Source organism: Mobula birostris, chromosome 27 (assembly GCF_030028105.1).
Source record: "Mobula birostris isolate sMobBir1 chromosome 27, sMobBir1.hap1, whole genome shotgun sequence".
In the NCBI taxonomy this organism is placed as follows: Eukaryota; Metazoa; Chordata; class Chondrichthyes; order Myliobatiformes; family Myliobatidae; genus Mobula; species Mobula birostris.
In genome coordinates, this window is record NC_092396.1 from 16,838,372 (window position 1) to 16,865,875 (window position 27,504).

The following is a 27,504-nucleotide window of genomic DNA, read 5'->3' on the forward strand; positions in this document are numbered from 1 at the left end:
CAAATCTTATAGCACTTTGCAACTTTAGGTGATGTAATACCTGTTCTTTCACCTCTTCCCATCCCACCATGTAGTGACTCAAATATTCTTTTTTTGGAAAGCAATGATTATTTTGCACTTCCAATCTAATGTACTGTATTCAGCGCTCACAGGGAATCGAAATGCAGATCGCTTTGGAGAATACCCACATTCAGTTAAAAGGAGTGAACTGATCTTTCTGTTGCTCAGCACGTATTTCTCCATTCCACACTCACTCTGACCCATCATTTTGCCTCCTGAAAACTTGAAGAACAGCACCTCAACATCCATCTGCTCACTTTGCAGTCTTTTTAATGCCTGATATTAAACTCTGCTACTTCAGGTAACTCAATTTCTTTGTGTGTATCAGAAACCCATCTGTGATATTGGTTCAGCTTGTTTGTTTACTTTTTCTCTGCATCCTGCCTGACCTGGTCGACATGTCTTGCTGCTCTGCATTTTATAACTCCTGCATTCCTCTATCAGTGTTCTTTTGCTTGTGTTAGTACTCTCTAACTGGTCTCATTCACTTGTTGACCTTGTTTACAGTAATTTTCATTATTTACTGTCTCGGAGACATCATCCCTTTACCATTTTCCCTGAGCTCCTTTTGTGTCCTTCCCCGCTCCAATAAGGAGTCTTCAAACTGAGATGTCAAATCTGTTTCCTCTTCCTTCTGATGCAGCCTGACCTGCTGAGTACTTCTGCTTCTAATTTATTCCAATTATCCCAGTGAAAATCCAAGGATTTTAGACCATACAATATAGAAGCAGAATTAGACTATTTGGCCCATCAAGTCTGCTCCACCATTTCATCATGTCTAATCCAATTTTTTTCTCAACCCCAACCTCCTGCCTTCGCCCCGTACCCCTTTATGCCCTGACCAATCAAGAATCCATCAGTCTCTGCCTTAAATATATATAATGACTTGGCCTCCACAGCTGCCCGTGGCAAAGAATTCCATGGATTCACCACTCTCTGGCTAAATAAACTCCTCCTCATCTCCATTCTAAAAGGATGCCCCTCTATTCTGAGACTGTGTCGTCTGGTCTTAGACTATCTCACCATAGGAAACATTCACTCCACATCCACTCTGTCAGGGCCTTTCACCATTCGATAGTTTTCAAAGAAGTCAACCCTTATTTTTCTGAATTCTAGTGAATACAAGCCCAGAGCTATCAAACGTTCTTCATATGAAAAGCCATTCAATCCTGGAATAATATTCATGAACCTCATTTGAACCCTCTTCAGTTTCTAAGATAAGGGGCCCAAAACCGCTCACAATGCACCAAGTGAGGCCTCATCAGTGCATTATAAAGTCTTGACATTACATCCTTGCTTTTATATTCTAGCTTTATATATTCTAGATTGTACGATAAATCTCTTGGCTTCCTGTGCTCTGTGCTCGCGCAAGCATTCCTGCAGGATCAACAACCACAAGTTAATTACCTTCAACAACAGTGCTTGATTCTTATGTGTAAACTAAGGTTTTAACACCCACTCCTCACTTGTCATTCCCAAACAAGCATTCCTGGGCACTCCCAAATATTAAAGCCTCCCAGCATATTTAAAGCAGAGAATATCATGAGTATATTACACTTTGACGAGGATGCATGCTGCAAACAGCCTCATTGACTTTGAGGTTCAGGAGATTAGAAAGGAAAACGGAGTTCTCCTCTTGATCGTCATGTATTCAGACAGCAGTAAAGGACAGGATTAGATTGGGCTGTAATGGTCCATGTATTCAAATTTTCACCTATTCAGTCAATACCTAACAATGCACATCAGTTATCAGATGGATAACCAGAATACTCCTCCATGTCAGAACAGCAGATTCAGCAGAGACAAAAGAAATTACCACGTTACCATAAAATAATTAGATCCATTCGTGACCTGTAGTTTATGTTCTTGAATTTACAATGAATCGGATTTGTTTTAGAAGGTTAATCACAAAAAAAAGACACCGCAGGAAAGATTTGGAACGAAGAATGTGACTGCCACTCTGATACTGAGAGACTGACAGCACAGCTTTGGTGACACACAGATCAATAAGTGGAAGCCTGAAGACCCATTCTGTGGAAACCTTTCGTGCTCAGGGAATATTAAAGGGTGTTTTAACTCATCAACTAGAGCTTTTAGCAGTCAGCACACAGTTCACCTGTATAGAGACATAGAAACATAGAAAGCCTACAGCACAATATAGGCCCTTCGGCCCACAATGCTGTGCTGAACATGTACTTACTTCAGAAATTACCTAGGGTTACCCACAGCCCTCTATTTTTCGAAGCTCCATGTACCTATCCAGGAGTCTCTAAAAAGACGCTATCGTATCCACCTCCACCACCATCGCTATCAGTCTATTCCACACACTTTGCGTAAAAAACTTACCCTGACATCACCTCTGTCCCTACTTCCAGGCACCTTAAAACTGTGCCCTCTTGTGTTAGCCACTTCAGCCCTGGAAAAAAGGCCTCTGACTATCCACACGATCAACGTCTCTCATCATCTTATACACCTCTAACAGGTCACCTCTCATCCTCCGCCACTCCAAGGAGAAAAGGCCAAGTTCACTCAACCTCTCATAAGGCATGCTCCCCATCCAGGCAACGTCCTTGTAAATCTCCTTTGCACCCTTTCTATAGTTTCCACATCCTTCCTGTAGTGAGGTGACCAGAACTGAGCACAGTACTCCAAGTGGGGTCTGATCAGGCTCCTATATAGCTGTAACATTACCTCTTGGCTCTTAAACTCAATCCCACAGTTGATGAAGGCCTTCTTAACCTCAGAGTCAACTTGCGCAGCAGCTTTGAGTGTCCTATGGACTCAGACCCCAAGATCCCTCTGATCCTCCACACTGCCAAGAATCTTACCATTAATACTATATTCTGCAATCATATTTGACCTACCAAAATTAACCACCTCACACTTATCTGGGTTGAACTCCATCTGCCACTTCTCAGCCCAGTTCTGCATCCTATCAATGTCCCGCTGTAACCTCTGACAGCCCTCCACACTATCCACAACACCCCCAACTTTTGTGTCATCAGCAAATTTACTAACCCATCCCTCCACTTCCTTATCCATGTCATTTATAAAAATCATGAAGAGAAGGGGGTCCCAGAATAGATCCCTGAGGCACAGCACTGGTCACCAACCTCCATGCAGAATATGACCCATCCACAACCACTTTTTGCCTTCTGTGGGCAAGCCAATTCTGGATCCACAAAGCAAGGTCCCCATGGATCCCATGCCCCTTTACTTTCTCAGTAAGCCTTGCATGGTGTACCTTATCAAATGCCTTGCTGAAATCCTACGCACTAAATCTACTACTCTACCTTCATCAACTTGTTTAGTCACATCCTCAAAAAATTCAATCAGGCTTGTAAGGCACGACCTACCTTTGACAAAGCCATGCTGACTATTTGTAATCATATTATGCCTCTCCAAATGTTCATAATTCCTGCCTCTCAAGATCTTTTCCACCAATTTACCAACCACTGAAGTAAGACCCACTGGTATATAATTTCCTGGGCTATCTCTACATCTACAACCTTCCAATCCTCCGGAACCGCTCCCATCTCCATTGTCGATGTAAAGATCATTGCCAGAGGCTCAGCAATCTCCTCCCTCACCTCCCACATTCACCTGGGGTACATCTCGTCCGGTCTCAGAGATTTATCCAACTTGATGTTTTCCAAAAGCTCCTGCACGTCCTCTTTCTTAATGTCTATATGCTCAAGCTTTTCAATCTTCTGTAAGTCATCCCTACAATCACCAAGATCCTTTTCCATTGTGAATACTGAAGCAAAGTATTCATTAAGTACCTCTGCTATCTCCTCTGGTTCCATACACCCTTTTCCACTGACCTATTCTCGCATGTCATCCTCTTGCTCTTCACATACTTGTAGAATGCCTTGGGGTTTTCTTTAATCCTGCTCACCAATGCCTTTTCATGGTCCCTTCTGGCTCTCCTAATTTCATTCTTAAGCTCCTTCCTGCTAGCCTGATAATCTTCTAGATCTCTATCATTACCTAGTTTTTTGAACCTTTCGTAAGCCTTTCCTTTTCTTGACTAGATTTTCAATAGCCTTTGTACACCACAGTTCCTGTACCCTACCATCCTTTCCGTGTCACATTGGAACGTATCTATGCAGAACGCCTCTCAAATATCCCCTGAACATTTCAGCCATACATTTCCCTAAGAGCATCTGTTTCCAATTTAATTAAACACTTTCCTAACTTGTCTGTTCCGATCCCTCTCTAATGCTATGGTAAAGGAGATAGAATTGTGATCATTATCTCCAAAATGCTCTCCTACTGAGAGACCTGACATCCGACCAGGTTCATTTCCCAATACCAGATCAAGTACAGCCTCTCCTCTTGCAGGCTTATCTACATATTGTGTCAGGAAACCTTCATGATCACACCTAACAAACTCCACCCCATCTAAATCCCTTGCTCTAGGGAGATGCCAATCAATATTTGGGAAATTAAAATCTCCCACCACGACAACCTTATTATTATTACATCCTTCCAGAATCTGTCACTCTATATGCTCCTCAGTGTCCCTGTTGCTACTGAGTGGTCTATAAAAAACACCCAGTAGAGTTATTGACCTCTTCCTGTTTCTAACTTCCACCCACAGCGACTCAATAGACAATCCCCCCATGACTTCCTCCTTTTCTGCAGCCATGACACTCTCTCTGATCAGCAGTGCCACACCCCCACCTCTTTTGCCTCCCTCCATGTCTTTTCTGAAACATCTAAAGTCTGGCACTCTAAGTAACCATTCCAGTCCCTGAGCCATCCAAGTCTCTATAATGGCCACAACATCATAGCTCCAAGTACTGATCCACGCTCTCAGCTCATCCGCTTTGTTCATGATGCTTCTTGCAGTAAAATAGACACATCTCAAACCATCGGCTGAGAGTATCCCTTCTCTATCACCTGCCTATCCTCCCTCTCGCACTGTCTCCAAGCTTTCTCTATTTGTGAGCTAACCGCCCCTTCCTCCATCTCTTCAGTTCAGTTCCCACCCCAGCAATTCTAGTTTAAACTCTCCCCAATAACCTTAGCAAACCTCCCTGCCAGGATACTGGTCCCCCTTGGATTCAAGTGCAACCTGTCCTTTTTGTACAGGTCGCGCCTGCCCCAAGAGGTCCCAATGATCCAGAAATCTGAATCCCTGTCCCCTGCTCCAATCCCTTGGTCACGCATTTATCCTCCACCTCACTCTATTCCTATACTCACTGTAACAATTCCCATAACAACAATTGGATTGCTCATTATATATTTTTCAACAGTAATGCATGTACCTCTGTGGTAACAGCTCTTAGCAATGATGCTGGGCCAATAAAACTGCATTGGCACTTACCTGGTTTTAGGGGATGTTGTTAACCATTCTTCATGTTTTTCAAATGTTATTAAGTAGGCTGCAATTTCCTGAAAAAGATAAACAGGGGAAGACCAATTTAGATACAAAGTGAAATTCATACAACATTGCCAATTCCAATCCAACAAGGTCCCTGTAAAAATAATATAAAGTGAGTGTTCATGTACATCACTTTTCAAAAGAAATTAACCAAGGTTAATAAATTCCTAAATACAAGCTATATTTATTTATTTAAAGATACGACTTGGAACAGTGTTCCTTCCAGCCCATGGAGCCTCACTGCCCAACAACCCTAGCCTAATCACAGGACAATTTACAATGACCAATTAACCTACTAACTGGTATATATTTGGACTGTGGGAGGAAACTAGAGCACCTGGAGGAAACCCAGGCAGTCATGAGGAGCATATCAGCTCCTTACAGAAGGCGCCAAAATTGAACCCTGATCTCTGAAGCCCCGAGCAGCAATAGCAACGCGCTTACTGCCATGCTATAGTGGCACCCCCTGTAGTGTAAGTTCATAATACAGTGACGACAGATAACAATTCCACTGGTTTGTTTAGAAAGCACATAGGAGATTCCCCTGTCAGACACATTCTCCTCTCTCCTCCCTATCTGGCATTTCACAGGAACTACTCTGTTCATGGTTCCCTTGTTTGCTCTTCCATTTCCACCAACCCCTCCTCCTTGCTTCCCACAACACACACCCAAATCTTCTGGCACTTTCTACCTGCAAGTAATGTCCTTTCACCTCTTCCCATCCTATTAAACAGTGGCCTAAATATTCTGTATTGTGGCAAAGAAATTACATTGTACTTTTACGAACAAAAGTCCTGCTGAAGGGTATGTGTGTGTGTGTGTGTATGTGTGTATGTATGGGGGGGGGGGCTTGGATTTCCAACATCTGCAGCCTTTGTTTATAATTCAAATCTTTGCTTTAGAAAGTACATTAGTCTTTTTTTTCCATATTTTAAACCTGACCTCAGCCACTTGCTCCTGCATTTCTTATCCTGTGCCTGAGCATCCATTGAGCCATCTCCAAGGCTTACCCCTCCCCTGCAGCAATATCAATAATTGCAATGAGTCTAGCACCCATAGCATCAAAGGAAGGAGGATATAAAGTCTGTAATGTTTGTGCTGACTCTTTATGCAGCCATCTAATTAGTCATGTTCTTTTAATAAATGCCGTAAAATGAATGGTTCTGCTGGCCTCTGCCCTTAGTTTTCAGACTAAACAGGTTTAGCTGGTTGAACTCCTCCAGCTTGATAGAGTACACCTCCTCTATCAACAATAGTAATTAAATTAGCCAAGTCCTAACTGAATTCAACAACAGGACTACAGTAGTTCAGGTGCAAATTGTTCAAGATTTTTACTAAGGAGAAACTATGATAAATGACTAGAATAAATAGCGACATTAACCCCAGTAGGGCACCAAACATGGTAGCAACTGGTTCGAGTAGCTTGAAGAGAATAAACCCTATTAGGATATAGTTCCTAAATTATCAAATATTCATATGTATACTTGCAATCATTGCCATAGATAAGGAAAATTTTGAATTGAATTATTTCGACACGAGATGCCGCATGAGACAAGAGTCACTTCTGTCTTAAGCTGCAATAGCTTCCGCCTCCTGCAAGTGAAAGGTTCCAATGAAAAGTACTGTAACATCACCCACTCTAAGCAATGTTTCAATTAAAACTGAGGACTCTTGGCAACATAGGCAACACTACTGGATCATTTCAGACACATTTGTTTTTTGTTTAAAGACCTGTCTTCTTTGTGGCCCTATAAAAATCCCTTTAACCTGCATTAATTTATGCCAGTGCTCCAGACTTAGAGACTGACCCTATAAACAACAAGGTCTTTTAAAGTTTCCATCCTGAAGCCTGTTGGTAATAGCAAGTGCGTGGCAATTCTGTGCTGTGGATGTTGTCGGAATTGTGATGAGTCTGCCCAACTCATTGCAAGGCAGAGTGCAGCAATAAAAGCATCCTCTTTTTATCACCATTCAAATGACTAGTCCCATTGTCTTCACTGTCTTCAAGATTCAAGCAATGCATTATAAACAGAGCAGTAGATGGATGGAACATATTACACAAAACCCTGCAGACTTAGACAGCCTCTGACACCCTCAGAACAATCATAAAGTCAGACGTACCAACAACAGGGGACAATCGTTGGATGTGCAAAAAGCAACTTCTGAAAAATTCATGACAATTTGTATGATTGAGTTCCCAGGTTTCTCACAAACCTAAGCCACTGCAACATTTATGTGAAAACGCAGGTAAATATCCGTGAGAGAAAAGATTACAATTGCATTTTTAATGATTATATATGAGGAAAAGGCATTGTTGGCAATGCCAGTGTTTAACGTCCATCATTGGCTGAAGGAGGTGGTGACCCACAGTCCTGAACTGCTGCAGTCCTTCTGGTGAGCAGGGACTCCAGGATCTGTACCCAGTAAACGAAGAACCATTCATTTCCAAGTCTGTAACTTGGAGTAGAATCCACACATGGCTCCTTTCATATACACCTGCAACTGTTTTCCTGGTGGTAGACACAGTGTGTTTGGGAGTCACTGTTGAAGCAAAGCCAGCAAGTAATTGTGTTTTAGTGGGTATACACTGTGGGAGAAGACTAACATGTAGGGTGGTAGATAGGATAACTGCCAAGCATTCTGCTTTGTCCTGTATTATGTTAAATTTCTTCAATGATGTTGGACAACTTCCTGACTTGTGATGAAAATGCTAATTTTGTGGCTCTGAGGCAAAGATGTTTGATTCCCATTTTGTACAATTTCAAACCATTCTTACACATTGAACTGTCCTAAAGTGCTCTGCCAGGTTTTCCAGCTATAGATGAAGATAAGTGTGAAGCTACCAAAGGAGTACTATTCTATAGGTTGATTTTAATGCCATTCTGTATCCTCAGACCTTCTCTTTGCCCTTTTCTCTCTGACAACCACCCTCATCACATCCTTAGATTAGATTAGATTAGATTATGAGGACACGCAGTCCACTCTTATTGTCATTTAGTAATGCATGCATTAAGAAATGATACAATGTTTTTCCAGAATGATATCACAGAAACACATGACAAACCAAGACTGAAAAACTGATAAAAACCACATAATTATAACATATAGTTACAACAGTGCAAAGCAATACCGTAATTTGATAAGAACAGACCATGGGCACGGTAAAGTCTCAAAATCTCTCGAAAGTCCCATCACCTCACGCAGACAGTAAACCTCCAGTGCCAGCAACTTGCTGATGCAGCATCCCGGAAGCATCCGACCACAGTCCGGCTCCGAGTCCGTCCGAAAACTTCGAGCCTCTGACCAGCTCTCCGACACCGATGCACCGAGCACCATCTCTGCCAAGCGCTTCGACCCCAGCTCCGACAACAGGCAATAGGCAAGGCCAAGGATTTGGAGCCTTCCCTCCGGAGATTCTCGATTGCACAGTAGCAGCAGCAACGAAGCAGGCATTTCAGAAGTTTCTCCAGATGTTCCTCCGTGCTTCTTTACGTCTGTCTCTATCAAATCAGGATTGTGCACAGCATCCTACTTCACAGATACAATATCATTCAGAACAGCCGCGCGTGCTGCGTCGCGCCGCCATCTTCTCCTCCCTCTGGAGGAGGGTATCCTCAATGCCCTCCTTTACAACGTGAGTGGCCCTGGAAATTTTATTTATTTAGGAATATGGTGCAGAATAGAAACTTCCAGCCCAACAAGTCACACGCCCAGCAAGCTACTTATTTAACACTAGCCTAATCAATGAATAAACTGACTTCAGAAGAGCAAGGAAGTGCTGACTTTCAGAAGGATGAGGGGGGCTCTCATTGAGGCCTTTCGAATGTTGAAAGGCCTAGACAGAATAGATGTGGGAAGGATGTTTCCCATGGTGGGAGAATCTAGGACAAGAGGGCACAGCCTCAGGATAGAGGGGCGCCCTTTCAAAACAGAGATGCAGAGAAATTTCTTTAGTCAAAGGGTGGTGAATTTCTGGAATTTGTTGCCACATGCAGCTGTGGAGGCCAGGTCATTGGGTATATTTAAGGCAGAGATTGATAAGTTCTTGATTGGACATGGCATCAAAGGTTATGGGGAGAAGGCCAGGAACTAGGGTTAAGGAGGAGACAGAAAAAAAGGATCAGCCATGATTGAATGACAGAGCAGACTCGATGGTCCAGATGGCCTAATTCTGCTCCTATGTTTTATGGTCTTATATACAACAATATTGTTCCAAATTAAATTCCCCTGTGGATTAAATGGTAGCTCTTTCATTTCTCAGTCAGCAGCACAAAAACACAGACAACAAATATACAAGCATAAAGTTTACTGTGGCATTCCCAAAGCAGTTACAATGGAACATTGCATTGTTGGAGATGTCATCTTTCAAATGAATCCTTACATTGAAACCCCAAGTTTTCTCAGAAATGCATAAATATTTCTGTGTCCAACTCAATATTTATTTCCCAAAAAATTTTGAAAGAGATTAGTTGATTGCTATCCAACATTTCCGACACTACATCAATGAATACAATTTTTCAGCACTCCAGTGACTGAAAAGTACTTCAGCCATCCTGAGGTCCTGAAAGGCACTGCAAAAGTCTTTGTTTCTTCTGCCTTATTCCCAGCAGTACAGCAGTCTCCTTCAAAGTTCCAGTGTGACATTTCCCACAGCAAACATCACTGAATGAGCCTGCCAATTCTTGCTGAATTATGGCCAGTTTCAAGTCACTGATGCATGTTCACAAACTCATTTTTTAGACTTGAGTCCCCACAATAAGAAACTGGTTTACAAACCATTCACTGTTCGCTCCTTCTTTTGCTTCTATAAACTATATTTTATAGCCTTCACATCGATGGTAGGTGACAGTATAAAACTTGTTATTCCACTGGCGTTACTCCATAAGTACAGAATAGCACTTTAAGCAGTGTTGCTTATCCAGTCACAGGCCCCAACAGACCAATTTCACTGAACAATTCTTTCCTTGCTACATAATCTGGATGGTGTGCATCTAAACCTCAGTGCCACAAATCTTTCCTGCTAACACTTCCAGCAGCAAATAGTTCTAGGATACTGATGCAAATTAAGAGAACTGGAAACAATCCAAATAGCTGGAAACCCAGAGGCGCTGGTTGGTTTGTACTGAAGCACTGCACCTCTGGAGCAATGTATTGGTTTTGGAGTGAGTGTGGTGCTAAAAGGGTTAATTCTTTATGATGCATTACATAAAGGATGCAGGAAAGCAGATGAGCAATAAAAATTGTGTGGTAGTTTTAATGAAGTGATTAAGTAGTGGAAGGTGGAGAGAAACTTTCCATTACAGGAAATTCAGGAAAATGGGTTACAACCTTAAGAATAGACCTAATTAATTCAAGGGTGATGTCATGAACTCACTGCTGCCGAGGAGAAAGGTCAATTGAAAATTTCAAAACTAGTATTTTTATGAAGCAAGGATATTAAGAGATATAACATTGAAGCATTTAGATGGAATTATGAGCAGTTCAGCTATGAATCAAATGCTAAAGCAGACTGCAGTGGACAACTGGTCTCTGCCTGTCCCTCTGCTTGTCAAGTATCTATCCCCTGGCCCTCCTGTGAAATGTGCTAGGCTGTTCATCTTGTGCCAGTTAGTGATCGGTGAGTATTTGTCTCTTCCTCCCCTGACAGCGTCAAGTGTCTGCCTCTCCTCAGAGACTCACAGAAGTACAAATGAAACACTGCTCATCATTAGGCCATTCCGCTGCGGAGGGTTCCACAACTGTATCTTGGCCGACAGCCACACCTATACACCTTCTAGCAGAGGTCATAAGAAATCGGAAGCCTGATTGCACTCCCTCTCTAAGGATTGTGGGGCACTAATGACATTTCTATGTACCTGAGATCTGCTAGCTCAGCAAAGATCCAGGATCAAACCTTGTAGCTGTGTACGGTTCAATATTTCACCGCTGAATTAACAGACAGTTTAAACCATCAATTTTTATGTATTCATTTCTTGCATAATTAGGAAGAAGCTATTTAATTTTCCATGTGATTCAATCACAGGTGTTGAGGTTAAGCAATCCCCAGCGACTCTTAAATTTGCCCAGGGCAGCCGGCATTTTATGCTCACTGCGATGTCCTTGCCGTGTGAAACAGATGTGATAAGGAGCACACCAGGTGAGCACTGCAGTGGCAGCTGCCATCTTTCACCTAGCACACAGCCAATAAAGTACAGACAGAAGTGGGAGAAGGATAATGGAATTTTAATGTCAATGCAATAGTTTATAGAAATTGTTATTACTAGCTACTGTTATCTAGTTTTCTAGTTATCAAATGACTAAGTATCTGCCCCACAAGAGCTGACAGCATCAAATCTGGATGGAAATCCACCCTGCTACATGTGAGTTCACTGTGGCTCAGTCTAACTCTCCAGATCACCGATTCTCATGATTTATATTATACTTACAGTAAGAAGCCCAAAGCGCTCACACTGACTGCAATTGTTCCAGCTATGAGGCTAAGCAATAAGTGGTCTTTTAGGTGTCTGCAATAGAATGTGAAAAATTGAACTTGGGGGAAATAATTTTTCCTCTTAGTCAAAATGTCTCTTGGAGAGGTTTTTTGGTGTTTGTGTTTAATCAAGATAGCCCTTCACTGAACTGAAGAGCTTTAAAATAATTCTTTGGGATTGAAGTATTGCTGTTTAAGGCTAGAATTTGTTGCCTTTCCCAAATTGTACTTCAAAGGTGATGAGGTGAGCTGGCTTCTTGAGTTCCATGGTTCTTGTGGTGAGGGTACTCCTACTGTGCTGTTAAAGAGGGGTTTTAAGGGATTAAACCTACTGATGATAAAGGACCAGACATACATTTTCAAATCTGTAAGGTGTGTGACTTGGAAGGATACCTGTAGTTTATGGTGTCCCAGTGTCTCATGCCTTTGCCCTTCTTGGTGAAATTATGTTTACTGTGTCCTGCTGCAGCAGATAATAAAGCAAACTGCTTTGGTTTATATGTTGCAGAGCTTTTTAAATGTTATTAGAGCTGCACTCTTCCAGCCAAGTATTAGTGTATTCCATATGCTCGTGAGTTACACCTTGTAGATGTGGAAACACTTGTGTTCCAGAGGTGAGCACTCAACACTGGCTACATCAGCTTTTTATCCAATGTGATTTATGTAGCAGGACTAATTAAGCTTTTAGTCAATGGTGATCCCTAAGATGTTGATGATGTGTGTTTTGGCAATGATAATGCTTTTGAATAGGTATATAAATTTTCTCTTGATCATGAAGGTCATTATCTGGCACTGCCCTGGTGTGATTATCAACCTGTGCCTAAAATTTGTCTAGGCCTTTCTACTTGAATGGAATGCCTGATTTGCTGCAGAGTTGCAGTAGAGCAGAATACTGTACAATCATCAACAAATGTTTTTGCTTCAGACTCTGGTGACATTGGTGAAGCAGGAAACACTTGGGCCGAAGACAATGACCCGAGAACTCCTGCACTATTGTGTTGGGACTGGGATTCTTGACTTTCAACAACCAAAAGCATCTTCTTTAATAAGAGGTCTGAATCTAACTATTGCAGTGCTTTACCTTTGATGCCCTTTAAATTCAGTTTTATTGAGATGCCTTAATCAAATGCTACCTCAATAACAAGAGCAGTCATTATTACATTACCTCTGGACTTCAGCTTCATATTTGCATCAACGCTCTAATGAGATCTGCAGTAGAGTGGTCCTGGTGAAACTCAACTGGCATTATTACTGAGTAAGTCCCACTTGACTGCACTGTCAGTGACACCTTCTATTACAATGCTGATGACTGAGGGTAGACTTTTGGGTAGTAATTAGCTGAAATGGATTTCTGAACAGGACATGCCTGGGAAGTTTTCCACATTATCAGGTGTATGTCAGTACCGAAACAGTTTGGCTAGAGGTGCAGCTGGTTGTGGAGGTCAGCACTGCAGTATAAAAGTTGTGTGGATTGTACAGTGAGGCTCCAATCCTCCAGTATAGCATTGCCTTTTCAAAAGAGAGGATGAGATATATCAGTCTCAGGCCTGCAAATTTATCTGTTTTCAAAAATGCTAGATCGCAAATATTCAAAGTTCAAAGTGAATTTATTATCAAAGTACATATATATTACCATATACAACCCTGAGATTAATTTTCTTGTGGGCATCCACAGTAAGTACAAAGAAACACAATAGAATAATGAAAGACCGCACACAAGACAGACAAACAATGTGCAAAAAGAGAACAAATTGTGCAAATAGAAAAAGAAAAAAAATTAAGCAATAACTATTGAGACCATGAGATCAAGAGTCCTGAAAGTGAGTTCATAGGTTGTGGGAACATTTCAGTGTCGAGGTGAGTGAAGTTGAGTGAAGTTATCCCCTCTGGTTGAAGAACCTGAAGGTTGAGAGGTAATAACTGTCCCCCTATCTGGTGGTGTGGGTCATGAGGCTCTTGCATCTCTTTCCCAATAGCAGCAGCAAGAAGACAGCACAGTCTGGATGGTTAGGGTCACTTTTCCTGTGACAGTGCTCCATGTGCATGTGCTTCTTGGTGGGGAAGAATTTACCTGTGATGGACTGGGCCATATCCACTACTTTTTGTAGGCTTGTCTATTCAAGGGCATTGGCATTTCCATATCAGGCTGTGATGCAACCAGTCAATACACTCTCCACAGCACATCTATGGAAGTTTGTCCAAGTTTTAGATGACATGCCAAATCTACACAAACTTCAAAGAAATTAGAAGTGCTGTCATGCTTTCTTTCCATTGGCACTTATGTGCTGGATCCGGGACAGATCCTCTGAAATCATAACACCAAGGAATTTAAAGCTGCTGATCCTCTCCACCTCTAATCCCATGATGAGCACTGGCTCATGGACCTCCAGTTTCCACCTCCTGAAGTCAATAATCAGCTCCTTGGTATTGCTGACGTTGAGTGAGAGGTGGCTGTCATGGCACCATTCAGACATATTTTCAATCTCCCTCCAATATGCTGATTCAACACTGCCTTTGATTCAGCCAATGGCAGTGATATCATGTACAATCTTAACTATGGAGCTGTGCTTAGCCACACATTCATAAATTATAAAGTGTGCAGAGCAGGGGGCTAAGCACACGTCCTTGTGGTGCACCTGTGCTGAGTCCTGATGAAGGGCCTCGACCCAAAGTGTCAACTGTTTATCCATATTCAGCACTCGCGGCCGCTCCAAATTGATATATTTGTGAAGTAGGATGCTGTGAACAGTCCTAATTTGATGCAGACAGCTGTGAGAAGCATGGAGGAACATCTGGAGAAACTTCTGAAATGCCTGCTTCACTGCCACTGCTAATGAGCGATCGAGAATCTCCGGAGGGGAAGGCCCCAAATCCTCAGCTTTGCCTATTGCATGTTGCCGGGGTCAGGGTCAAAGCGCTCAGCAGAGATGGTACTCGGTGCCCGACAGCTGGTCGGAGGCTTGAAGTTTTCGGATGGACTGAGAGTCGAACTGTGGTTGGGTGCTTCCAGGATGCTGCATCAACAAGTTTGCGGCGCTGGAAGCTCATGGCAGGAAGAGTTTTCTTCCTTCAACCGTCTGCGTGAGATGATGGGACTTTCGAGAGACTTTGAGACTTTTTTTTACCGTGCCCATGGTCTGTTCTTCTATCAAATTATGGTATTGCTTGCACTGTTGTAACTATATGTTATAATTATGTGGTTTTTGTCAGTTTTTCAGTCTTGCTTTGTCCTGTGTTTCTGTGATATCACACTGGAGGAACAAATTGTATCATTTCTTAATGCCTGCATTACTAAATGACAATAAAAGAGGACTGTGTGTCTTCATAATCTAATCTAATATCCCCAGATGCTGCCTGGCCTGCTGAGCTCCTGCAGCACTGTGTGTGTAATGTGCTGATGGTGATTGTGGAGGAGATGTTGTTGCCAATCTGAACTGACTGGGGTCTGCAAGGAGGGAAATTGAGGATCTAGTTACACAAGGAGGTATTGAGGCCAAGGTCTTGAGGCTTATTAAGGATAATAAGCTTTGAGGGAGTGATATTATTGAATGCTGAGCTGTAGTCAGTGAACAGCATTCTGATAAATGTACCTTCACTGTCCAAATGTTCCAGGGTTAAATGAACAACCAAAAAATTGGCATCTGCTGTTGACCTGTTGTGACTGTAGGGAAATTGAAGCAGATCCAGGTTGCTTCTCAGGCAAGAGTTGATGTGTTTTATCTCCAGTCTCTCAAAGCACTTCATCACGGTGAATCTAAGTGCTATTGGATGGTAGTCATTGAGGCAGGTTACCATATTCTTCTTAGGCACCGGTATAATTGAAGCCTGCTTGAAGCAAGTGGGTACCTCAGACTGCTGAAGCAAGAGGTTAAAGGTATCAGTGAACACTTCAGCCAGTTGATCAGCACAGGTCTTCAGTACTAGGCCAGGTACCCCACCTTTGCCAGATGCTTTCCATGAATTCACCCTCCTGAAGAATGCTCTCACATCAGCCTCAGAGACTGAAATCTGTATTTCTTCTCTTTCTGTGTTTATTATATTCAATGTTTCACACACTTCCTCCTTAACCACAACTTTAGAATCATCTCTGTTTTTTGTGACAAACAAGATAAAATCTGCAGATGCTGGAAATCCAAGGCAAAACACACAAAATGCTGGAGGAACTGAGCAGGCCAGGCAGCATCATATTGTGTGTTTTCCCTCTTTCGTGAAGCTAGACACAGAATATTAATTCCTTTCATCACCACGTTTCAACCTCAGATATATTTCAAGCTGGCAAAATTGGCCTCAGCACAATTTGGAACTTCATTCCTGGTTCACCTTTGACCTTTCTTTAATACTGAAGAAGTTTGTTGATCACCTGTTGTGCCTGTGCTGTTAATTTAACGAGCATTGTCCTGAGCACATCATGGCACTGGAAGGCCAGTTCCCACCATTTCAGAGCTATGGTGTGCAGCACTGTTGCTATTACAGCACAAACGGCCAGCCGGATTTACAGCGGTTTGACAATCAGTCAAACCAGCCTTTCTAACCTGTCACTCTTATTAAATGTTTGTAATTTTTTTGCATCCATGGTCAAAATCAACAGAAATAAGTAATAACATGTAAATTACATACTTTTTTAATGTTTAAAACTAAAAGTTTAAGAAAATGCACTCACTCAGAAACATGGAACAGTACTATACAGTATGAGCCCTTTGGCCTAGGATATTGTGGGGACCTTTTAACCTATTCCAAGATTAATCTAACCTTTTCCTCTTACACAGCCCAGAACCCTCCATTTGTCTTTCATCCATGTGCCTATCTAAGAGTCTCTTAAATGTCCCTAATGTGTCAACCGCCACCCCTGGTGGTGCATTCCGTTACTTATTTAAGTATATATGATTGTGTAAAATTCTACTATTTTATTCTTCCTGAAAACTTAATCTCATAATTTCTCTTTTCCTTTATAATTGTTTCTCTCTTAATCAATTTCAGATTCTCATTCATATTTGTTAGCTCTTACATGTTGGCCAAACTAATTTTCTTGAATTCTGTTAAGCATTATCTGAAACTTTTTATATTTTTATTTGCTGATCCTACCAAAACTGCCATCCGTATTATTTTCTCACTTTTTTTTCTACCCCCAAAAACAAATTTTGTCCAATCCACATATCCTAGATTTCCTCATATTTATTACTGCTTTATGATCACTATTGCCTAGAAATTCCCCAACACTTTCTGTTGTCTGCTATTTGACCAGAATACTAGTTCTTGACCTTTACTCAGCATTTCACATGTAGGATTAGATAAAAGTCCTTTTGCATTGTCAAAATTCTTAACTCTTACCTTATTTAACTATGTACTATGTTAATAAATTTTGAGTTGGTTTAAATCCAAAATGATTATTCTATGCTTTCAATTTATTTCCCTAACTTGTTTCATATTTCCTTCCCCCATATAAAGGTGCACACAAGAAATTCTGCAGATGCTGCAAATCTAGAGTAAAACACACAAAATGCTGGAGGAACTCAGCAGGTCAGGCAGCATCTATGGAGAGGAATAAAGAATTGCTGTTTTGGGACGAGACCTTCACCAGAACTATAAAGGTGATTTGTACCCTATCTATTAGTATGGTTAACAAATCTAATATCTCACTCCATATGTATTTTATTTCTGCCATACTGAAAGCTCAGTCACCTTATCCTTTACTGAAGGTTTTATCTAATATACCTCACATTTTCCTTCTTAACCTATCCTAAATATGTTTTACTCACTGATATTTATTTCACAGTTCTGAGTTTCTCAGTAGCCATGTCACCATAACTACAACTATACTACATCTGGTTCCCATAATGCAATATTAACTCCAGTTCCCCTGTTATACTTCTGTAAGTACTGCTGTACCATTTAACTCATATTTGACAGCAATTCCTCTTGCTTTATTTTTAACCATCTTTTTGTACATGCAATGTTCACTCCTGACTGCCTGTCTTTTGCAAATGACACTTCTATGGCCACAGCAGGACCAGGATGATGCTCCCTGGAGAATCGGACTCTCTGTGCCTGTTGTCTTTTAACCTTTATTTGTAACCTGGTATTTGTTCACATACAGTCTCAAAAGAACTTATTAACAACATTTATTTTAAAAAGAGGTAACCAGGAAGGAACAAACACCAACAATTTTCTGACTTCTTGCCACGATACAACCAGATACCCTCAAGAAAACTCCAATTTTTCATAGTCATACTTTATTGATCCCACGGGAAATTGGTTTTCGTTACAGTTGCACCATAAATAATTAAATAGTAATAAAACCATAAATAACTAAATAGTAATATGTAAATTATGCCAGGAAATAAGTCCAGGACCAGCCTATTGGCTCAGGGTGTCTGACCCTCCAAGGTAGGAGTTGTAAAGTTTGATGGCCACAGGCAGGAATGACTTCCTATGACGCTCAGTGTTGCATCTCGGTGGAATGAGTCTCTGGCTGAATGTACTCCTGTGCCCAACCAGTACATTATGTAGTGGATGGGAGACATTGTCCAAGATGACATGCAACTTGGACAGCATCCTCTTTTCAGACACCACCGTCAGAGAGTCCAGTTCCATCCCCACAACATCACTGGCCTTACGAATGAGTTTGTTGATTCTGTTGGTGTCTGCTACCCTCAGCCTGCTGCCCCAGCACACAACAGCAAGCATGATCCAGGGTTATCTTTGACCATTAGGACATAGGAGGAACTGTTAAGAAAATTTAACATGGTGGCGAAATATTCCTCCTGCTCTCTGCTTTATTAAATTTACCCTCTGCTTCTGTAACCACACTTAGTTGCACAAAAATGTGGGTAGTGTCAACTCTTAGCCTACTATCCAAGGCAAAAAAGACTGTGGCATTTCCTCCTCAGTCTCTCACTATTACAGAGACCGGCAACAGTACAGCCAAGCTGGTGATAGGATTGCCTTGGTCAGATCATGGGTGGGCACTGTCAGAAAGAGAATCAAGACTGGATTAGAGACCAAGGGTGAAGAGGTTAGACGGATGATCAGTTGTAGGGAATCAGTTGCTGAGAGATAAAAGAACATTGGCAGCAAGAAGAGAGTTGGTGGGAAGTGATCTCTAATGGCAAAGAAGATAATCACCCTTCAGAATCATAGAGAGCCACAGAGAAGTACAGCACAGAAACAGGCCCTTCAACCCATCTAGTCCACACCAAAACCATTTAAACTGCCTACTCCCATCTATCTGCACTGGGACCATAGCCTTCCATACCCCTACTATCCATGTACCTATCCAAACTTCTCTTAAACATTGAAATCAAGCTCATATGCATCACTTGCATTAGCTTCATTCCACACTCCCACAGCCCTCTGAGTGAAGAAGTTTCCCCTCATGTTCCCTTTAAACTTCTCACCTTTCACCCTTAACCCATCCATGACCTCTGGTTGTAGCCCAACCCAACCTCAGTGGAAACAGCCTGTCTGCATTTACCCTATCTATACCCCTCATAATTTTGTATACCTCGATCAAACTTCCTTCCAATTTTCTACATTCTAAAGAATACAGTCCTAACCTATTCAATCTTTCTTTATAACTCAGGTCCTCCAGCCCTGGCAACATCCATGTAAATTTTCTCTGTACTCTTTCAACCTTGTTTACATCTTTCCTGTAGGTAGGTGAACAAAACTGCACTCAATACTCCAAATTAGGCCTGACCAATGTCTTATCCAACTTCAACACTCCTGCACTCAATACATTGATTTATGAAGGCCAATGTGCCAAAAGCTTCCTTGAATCAGATGACTCTAACTTCCTGGCAGCAGTCTGGATAAGATCAGGCCTTTTCAGAACCCTAGATGCTCATCTTAAGTTTCTTCAAGGGGCATCAAACAAACATTGTACCTTGTCTATGCCTGGAGGCCTCCATCCACTACCACATTATCTCCACAGCAGTGCTGGCAATAAATTGGGTCTTCTACTCTGAGGTAAAGATGGCCCACAAGCTCAAATATTAGGCCCCTCCCTGAGCTAAGCCTTTTAATATTTCGAAGACCTGCATCAAGTCCCATCTGTTAAAATAACTCGCAATGCTCCTTTCATAACATGGAGCTGAATTGCCAAACAACTTACCCACACTGCTCTGAATACCCTTTGTCTCAATACCCTTTTCAAAGAATGGGCCACTCTATTGATATCCTGGAGTTAATACTTATCTCTAATCACCATTACTGAATAAATAGATTATCTGTGCAATTTTCATATGGATGTAGAGAGATTTTGCTATGCACAAATTGTCAGCTTGGCAGCAGCCATCACACTTCAAAAAGGGACCATTCACTGAGCAGTGATTGTCAAAGGCAATAAATATATGCAATTTCTTTTAGGCTGGAAGGACAAATTGATGCTTCTGAAGGGAAGAGGGAAGCTAGTGACAGAATAATTGTGCATGGACTCTAGATGCGTATTGATATGTTATGGACTGATCAGCCTTTTCAAAGTCCAGATTCAAGAACAGATGAAAATGATAGCAAGATCCTTGAAGGAAAAAAGAGCAAGTGATGTTGTAGACCTTCTGCTGTGTCTTACAATTACTTGTAACTATTATCTTCTTTATACTTTATCCTAGTAATTGTCAGCCACGTTGATTCCCATCTGATTAGATACCCACAACACAGTCAATAATAGTAATCAAGGTACTCCCTAGGACAGTGACATTATATGTGATTCTTGCAGTGAGTTACTGAATGAATTTCTCATTTCATGGAAAAATTAGTTACTGCTACCCAAAAGCTCTTCTTCATGAAGAATCACAGAGTGATGGTAGGCTATTTGACTGCAGAGAACATCGTTAGCAATGCTGCTCTCAGCCATCAACTGAAGCATGGATAGTGGTGACACAAGTCCAGAGGTGATAAAGGACTGAAGTGCCTTTGCAGGATTTGCCTCGGCAGAGCTGGACCAATCATGTTCCCCATTCAGAGCATTTGAATTCAGAGGCATAAAGACATCAGTTCATTGGTCAGATTTAACTGAAGTGTGTTTTAAATGGGACCACTTTTAACTTTGTCCTGTCTTACTTATGCCCTTGACAATATTGCTAACTAATTCTGCCATTTAAGTATATTGGTGCACAGACAAGTTCCAAATCCCTTCCTACTGTGAATGCAATATTTAAATTATAGCTAACTCTCGTGACCTTCCAAAATATGTTAACTCATTTTTTTGTTATTTCAGTATTTTGTGTAATGCTCTTCTTTCTCACCCTTGGTAAATAATAGACTACACCTACCGTCAGAGCAAGTGTAACTTGAACTGGGCTCTCATGGAATGCCAGTTTTCTTCCCCCTTTCCCCACCTGTCTCTCCACCATGTCCTACTCACATCTGTGCACAGACAAACATGGTAGCATGCCATGCAGGTGATGGGCTTAATCACACAATCTATAAAACCACATTTACACACATCACGTTGCCAGAGACATTACCATAAGGAACATCAGTCAGCAGTACAGAGCACTCAAGTGTTAGCCCTGCTGAACCACAATGATTAGTCATGATCACTTGAGATCCAGATCAGATGTAGCTATGATACCTTGTATAGAAATATGGCCTGCTGATTCCTCTGCTTTATCTTGTTTAGGGAGAGAGATCACTTTGAAGAGATATTGATAGAGAATCAATGCCAGTGGAAACGTAAGAAGAAAGAAAAAGAGCAAAGAATAAGTAGGTGTGAGCAGAGAACAGCCATCATTTCTTTATAGGAGCAGGAAGACACTGAGTAGCAGCAGCTGTTGAACTTCTGCTGATTATCTTATTTCTTTGGTTAAAAGATGATTTTCATTTCTTTCGCTACATCACAATTTATATATCCTGTGGCACGGCACTAACTTAAAGGTGCCATTGAACCATTGCTGAAATGAGCTAAGTGGACATATTTAATTGCAGATTAAGTGCTCAAATGCACAATTGTATTACTACTGTAGCACCTTTCAGAATTAGTAACTGCTCCAAGACTGTTTTATTTTATCTTATTTAGAGATACAGTGCGGAATGGGCCCTTCCAGCCATGTTGCCCAGCAACCCACTAAAGTTAACCCTAGCCTAATCACGGGACAATTTACAGTGACCAATTAACCTACTAACCAGGCCGGCTGGTGGCGCAATGGCATCAGTGCCAGACTCCGGAGCGAAGGCTCCCAAGTTCGAATCCAAGTCGGGCCACCCCCCAAGCACACTCTCCATCTGTGCCGGGTTGAGCGTCGAGCTAGCCACTCAGCCTTGTAAAAACGGGTCGAGTCAGGAACGTTCATATCGTGACCCGGTTAATCCAAAAGGAGACCAATCCTGACAGCGCACGCCAGACAAGAATGGCCGGCTGTCTGGAGCGACACACTTAAAAAAACCTTCTAACTGATATGTCTTTGGACTGTGGGAGGGAACTGCAGCAACCAGAGGAAACCCATTACACATGGGAAAGAATGTACAAGCTTACTTACAAAGGAGGCTGGAATTAAACTCTGAATTCCAACGCCCTCAGCTATAATAGTATCACACTAACCACAATGCTACCGTGTTGTTCTTCCAAGGATTCCAAAATAGCAAGAAGGTAAAATTGCATTCTGCCTTTTATAATCTGATGACATCTGAAAGTAATATGAACCAAAAACACTTTCAAAATGTAGCCATTACAGTACCATAAAGTTAAATATCAGACATCCCACCTCTCCCGGAAGTTCCAGGAGTCTCTCGCAGATCGGTAATGGCTCCCTGACGCCTGGGAATTATATACAATATCCGGGAAATAGATTTTTTTTGAGAGGGACAGCAAGCATCCTAACCAGTCTCTCTTCATGCTAAGAGTGGTTCCCAACCACTGGGCCATGAGGAAACAATATGATTTGGTGATATGAAACGATATGAGTTAGCTGCACCTTTCCTCATTCCCTGTCACACACTGTTGAATTTTAACGCACGCGAGGTCATCAGTGACCCAAGACATGAATGGCCCCGGTAAATCATCCATGTCAGCGCGGGAAAAAGATCAACTCCTCGAGCTTGCAAGTGACGGTGGGCTGAGAAGTATGTTTGACATAACATCTCTGCCGGCATTCTGGATCAAAGTCAAGGTTGAGTATCCTGAGATAGCCATGAAAGCACTGAAAACGCTGCTTCCATTTCCAACATATTTCTGCGAAGCAGAGTTTGCTGCAATGAATGCAACGAAAACTAAATTGCGGAATAGACTGGACATAAGGAACCCCCTTCGAGTATCGCTGATTCCCATCACCCCTCAATAGGACCGTGTTGTTGCAGGAAAACAAGCCCAGGGCTCCCATTGATTCAGTGATACTGGTGTGTTGCAATGATTTTATAGGTTTATATGAGGAAAATATGCACTGTGTGTTTAATATCCAAACATTACTTAAAACGTTATGATACTATCGACTTATAAGTGACTTATAATTCAGTGGTCCCCAGCCTCCGGGCCGCGAAGAATACAGCGGTGGCCGGAACGCACACAGCATATCTTTAAGAAAAAAGCCGAAATAAACAAGCTAATTAATTAGGTGCCGCCCGGTACGTAAATGTCGGCCCAGATCAGAGGCGATTGCCGATTGTGTCGCCTCTGATCTGGGCCGACATTTACACGCCGGGCGGCATCTAATCAATTAACTTGCTTATTTCGGCTTTTTTCTTAAAGATGTGCTGGGTGCGTTCGGACTACCGCTGTACCGCTGCATTCTTCACGGCCCGGAGGTTTGGGACCACTGTTATAATTGATTTATCACTACATTCATGCGAGGAAAATATGCGCTGTGTGTTTAATATTAAATTCGTTAGCTAAACCCCTTTAGAAATGAAATTGAGTGTATTAGCCACTTATAAGTGACTTATAGTTGACTTATCACCTATATTCCGGTCGCGTTTAAAACCCACCCACCCCCACCCCCAGGGTCGGCCGGTCCGCCGGTCCGCAAGAATATTGTCAATATTAAACCGGTCCGCCATGCAAAAAAGGTTGGGGACTCGATTTAAACTAGCTGGTTGGCTGCCAAGGAGCTATGCTATTGATGTCCTACGTGATGAGGCCAAACTCCCTGTAGACTTGCTTAAAGTTGTAACAGAATAAACATGATAATATAAGTACATATTTTAATGTCACATTTGCTGCATATACCCAACTTGGTTTACAGATTAGACAAAATCACTAAACAAAGTATTACATACACCCTTGGAGGTCAACGGTGGGGGGAGGGTGCTACCTCCCTGAAATGAGTTTTTGCAGGGTGGGATGTCTGAAATATGTTGAAAACAATATGGCAGAAAAGCATGCTCCTACAAACAACAGTTTGATAAATGATCAGGTCATCTGTTTTAGCGATATTATTTAGAAGATTAAAGTTGGCCAGAAGATCCTTAAGAATTTGGTTACTGCTCTGGAAATATTTTGCATCAACTAATGACACAACCTTCCTTGCTAACTGCAAATCCACCAATTTTCATATCCTTTGCCAATTTCCAATTCATACTAATTATATTCTCATCAAAGCCATTTACATATCTTACAAACAAAGATCCTGGCACTGATCCCTGCAGGACACCGCTTCCAGTCAGAGCAGGAGTTCCTAACCTGGGGTCTATGGACCCCTTCCTTACTGGTATTGGTCCGTGGCATAAAAAAGGTTGAGAACCCGAGTCAGAGAAACATCATGACCCACTGCTTCCTATAGAAAAGCTAATTTTGAGTCCAAATTGTCAACACATCTCAGAGTCCTTGTACCTTAACACCATGGACCTACAATACCTACCAAACAGGACCTTGTCAAAAGCCTTACTAAATCATGTTTAATACTCTACTTTCATCAATTTTCTTTGCTACCTCCTCAATAAATTCAATTAAATTGGTGAGATGTAACCTCGACTCCACAAAATTATGCTGACTTTTCCTAATCACACTTCAAAGGTAACACAAATCCTTTCCTCAATTTCTTCCAATTGAATCTCCTCCAATTCCCTATCATTAATGAAAAGTTCACCAGCCTGTAGTTTCCAGGGGTAACCCAAAGGCCATTTGTAAACAACAACACAATAATAGCTATCCTCTCATCTCCTGGCACACCACCCATGCCAACAAAGATGCACAATTGATTGGAGCCTCACTGTACGATCCACACAACTTCAATGTCAAAGCCCTTGCAATCTGCTCTCTTACTTTTCTTAGCATTATAGCCTCTGTAGATTTATCCACCTTCACGTGCTCCAATATTTCTGACACTTTCTCCTTCCTGATACAGATGTGCTCCAGAATATCAGTGTACCTGTTTCTTAACTTTCCAGCCTTCATGTATTTTCTCCCTGGTGAATCCTGGTGAGAAATATTCATTTAGGATCCCATTCATATCCACATTGATAACTTCTCTGGCCTCTGCAGGGTCCCATTCCTTCCTTAGCTACCCCCTTGCTCCTAATATACATAAGAGGACTAAGGTTTCTACTTAACACACCCTGCCTAGGTTATTTCATAGTCACTTTTGTCTTCAAAATTTCTCTCTTAAGTTCTTGCACATATTCACAATATGCACCACGGTAATGTAGCAGTTAGCATAATGCTCTCCAGTGCTAGTGATCTGGTTCAAATCCCACCACAGTCTGTAAGGGGTTTATATCTTCTCCCCATGACCATGTGGGTTTCCTCTGGGTGCTCCAGTTTCCTCACGTATTCAAAGACGTCCAGGTTAGTAAGTTGTGGGCATGCAACATTGGCACCGGAAGCATGCCACACTTGTGGGCTGCCACCAGCATATCCTTGGACTGTGTTGGTCATGAAACAAACAATGCCCTCTACTATATTCTTCAATTTATCAATGTACATGGGACAAATAAAGCTAAACTTTATCTTGAAAGTAGCACTTTCCCTAAAATGGTCAAGTTTTAGAGGAGGAGTTAATGCTGAAACTCAATTCAAGAGACACACTGCTCCTCACTGAGTATTGGCTGGCTGTTTAAAGAGGAGTTATAACCCTAAGCAGTGCTTTGTTGATTAAATTCAGATATTCTGTAAAATATGACAATGATAATATCACTATAATGAAAAGTAATTTCCCTGTATCAGAATTACAATTGTCTCATCAACTTTCATTTCCCACCTTTGGCCTATACAAGAATGCACCTTTCGATCTGGTAGTTTTCCACCATCTTGCCTGATCTATGTTTGAGCAATGAGTTTCTCTCCCTTCACGACAAAACAGATTATTCCTGAGCCTATCCTTCAGATTTAGATTCAGATTCAGATTCATTTATCACATCTACATAGAAGCATACAGTGGAATATGCTGTTTGCGTTTACAACTCACACACCTAGGGATATGCTGGGGGCCGCCCAGTGGCAAGAGTCACCACAAATTCAAGTGCCAATGCAGCAGGCCCACAATGCTCAGAAGAACAAAACAGACCACAGTGAAACAGAACAAATCAAGCAATAAAATAACAACAGCAAAACAAACCTCTTTCCTTCCTTTCCCCTCCTTCCCACCCACCCACACACATGGACAGCCCTCCAGTCTTCAGGCTTTGCCCTGATTCCTTATCTAACACCCACCAGAAAATGACAGTGTGAGGAAATTCTGGTCAATCACCCCCCACACCATCACCAATAAGAAATAACACTCGAAATTCAGCAGGAACTTTCTCTGGCTCCTATATGGTTTGAAACTACCTACTGGCAAAATATTGTACTGCCTTTGTACTTAATAGCATTGGGAAATAACAAAAACCAAGATAGAACCATATGAAGATGTCAACCACTTGATACCTATCTAAGTTTTTGTTATGTTGAATTTTAGAGCTGCCTCAAGTGGAGGAGAACAACAACCAGCAACCCAGGTGGAGCAGCACGTGAGCTCAATCAGCCCACCACCTTCTCCCAGATGAGCTGCAGGTACACATACTATTCGTTATAAATAGACTCAGTCCTGACCATCTGAGAATTGCACAGCTAATACAGAGGTCACATCCAATGTCCTACCACAGTGAAGGAGTCTGACTGCTCTTCCCTGTTGAGTTTTAAAGTAATGACTCTTTTGTAATGTAGCCTGTGTGGGATGATTGGAATTTAGATGTTAAAATTAATTTAAATGTAATCTCAACTCACCAACATAAGGAAATATGAAATGCACATGAAATGGGTTAGAATTTCAAAGCATCAATTTATAACTGCTTCTATCCTCAGGTGTCTACATTAAAATATTACTGCACATTTCACCACTACCATGAAAACCACAGTTTTTTAAAAAATCTTCTCTGCATTGATACTACCATGAAATTCATTCCTTTGAATTTATGTTCTTAATCCTGCTTTGCTCCCAAATTCCTCAACTCAGTCTTCCCCTCCCTTATCACATTGTGACCAAAACAAAGTTCATCACGTAACTAACTTCAAAATTGCACAACTTTCTCCCCGAGTGACCCAAAATGTACGACAATCCCTTTGCCTCCACAGATGCTGTCTGACTTGCTGATTTTTGGCTTTAGATTCCAGAATCTATAGCTTCTTGTGTCTCCTCTCTCTTTCCTCTTACCATCAAGTTCTAGCATCATCGTGGTCAGT

General features: G+C 41.7%; 1 protein-coding gene across 1 annotated transcript in view; it reads right to left on the minus strand.

The window, feature by feature from the left end:
- Positions 1 to 27,504, minus strand: part of LOC140188529 (calmodulin-binding transcription activator 1-like) — a 1,232,669-nt gene that overhangs the window by 748,973 nt on the left and 456,192 nt on the right. The window contains exon 3 of the mRNA XM_072244898.1: positions 5,393 to 5,460. Within this exon, the coding sequence (XP_072100999.1) occupies positions 5,393 to 5,460 (68 nt within the window). The remainder of the gene's footprint in view (positions 1 to 5,392; positions 5,461 to 27,504) is intronic.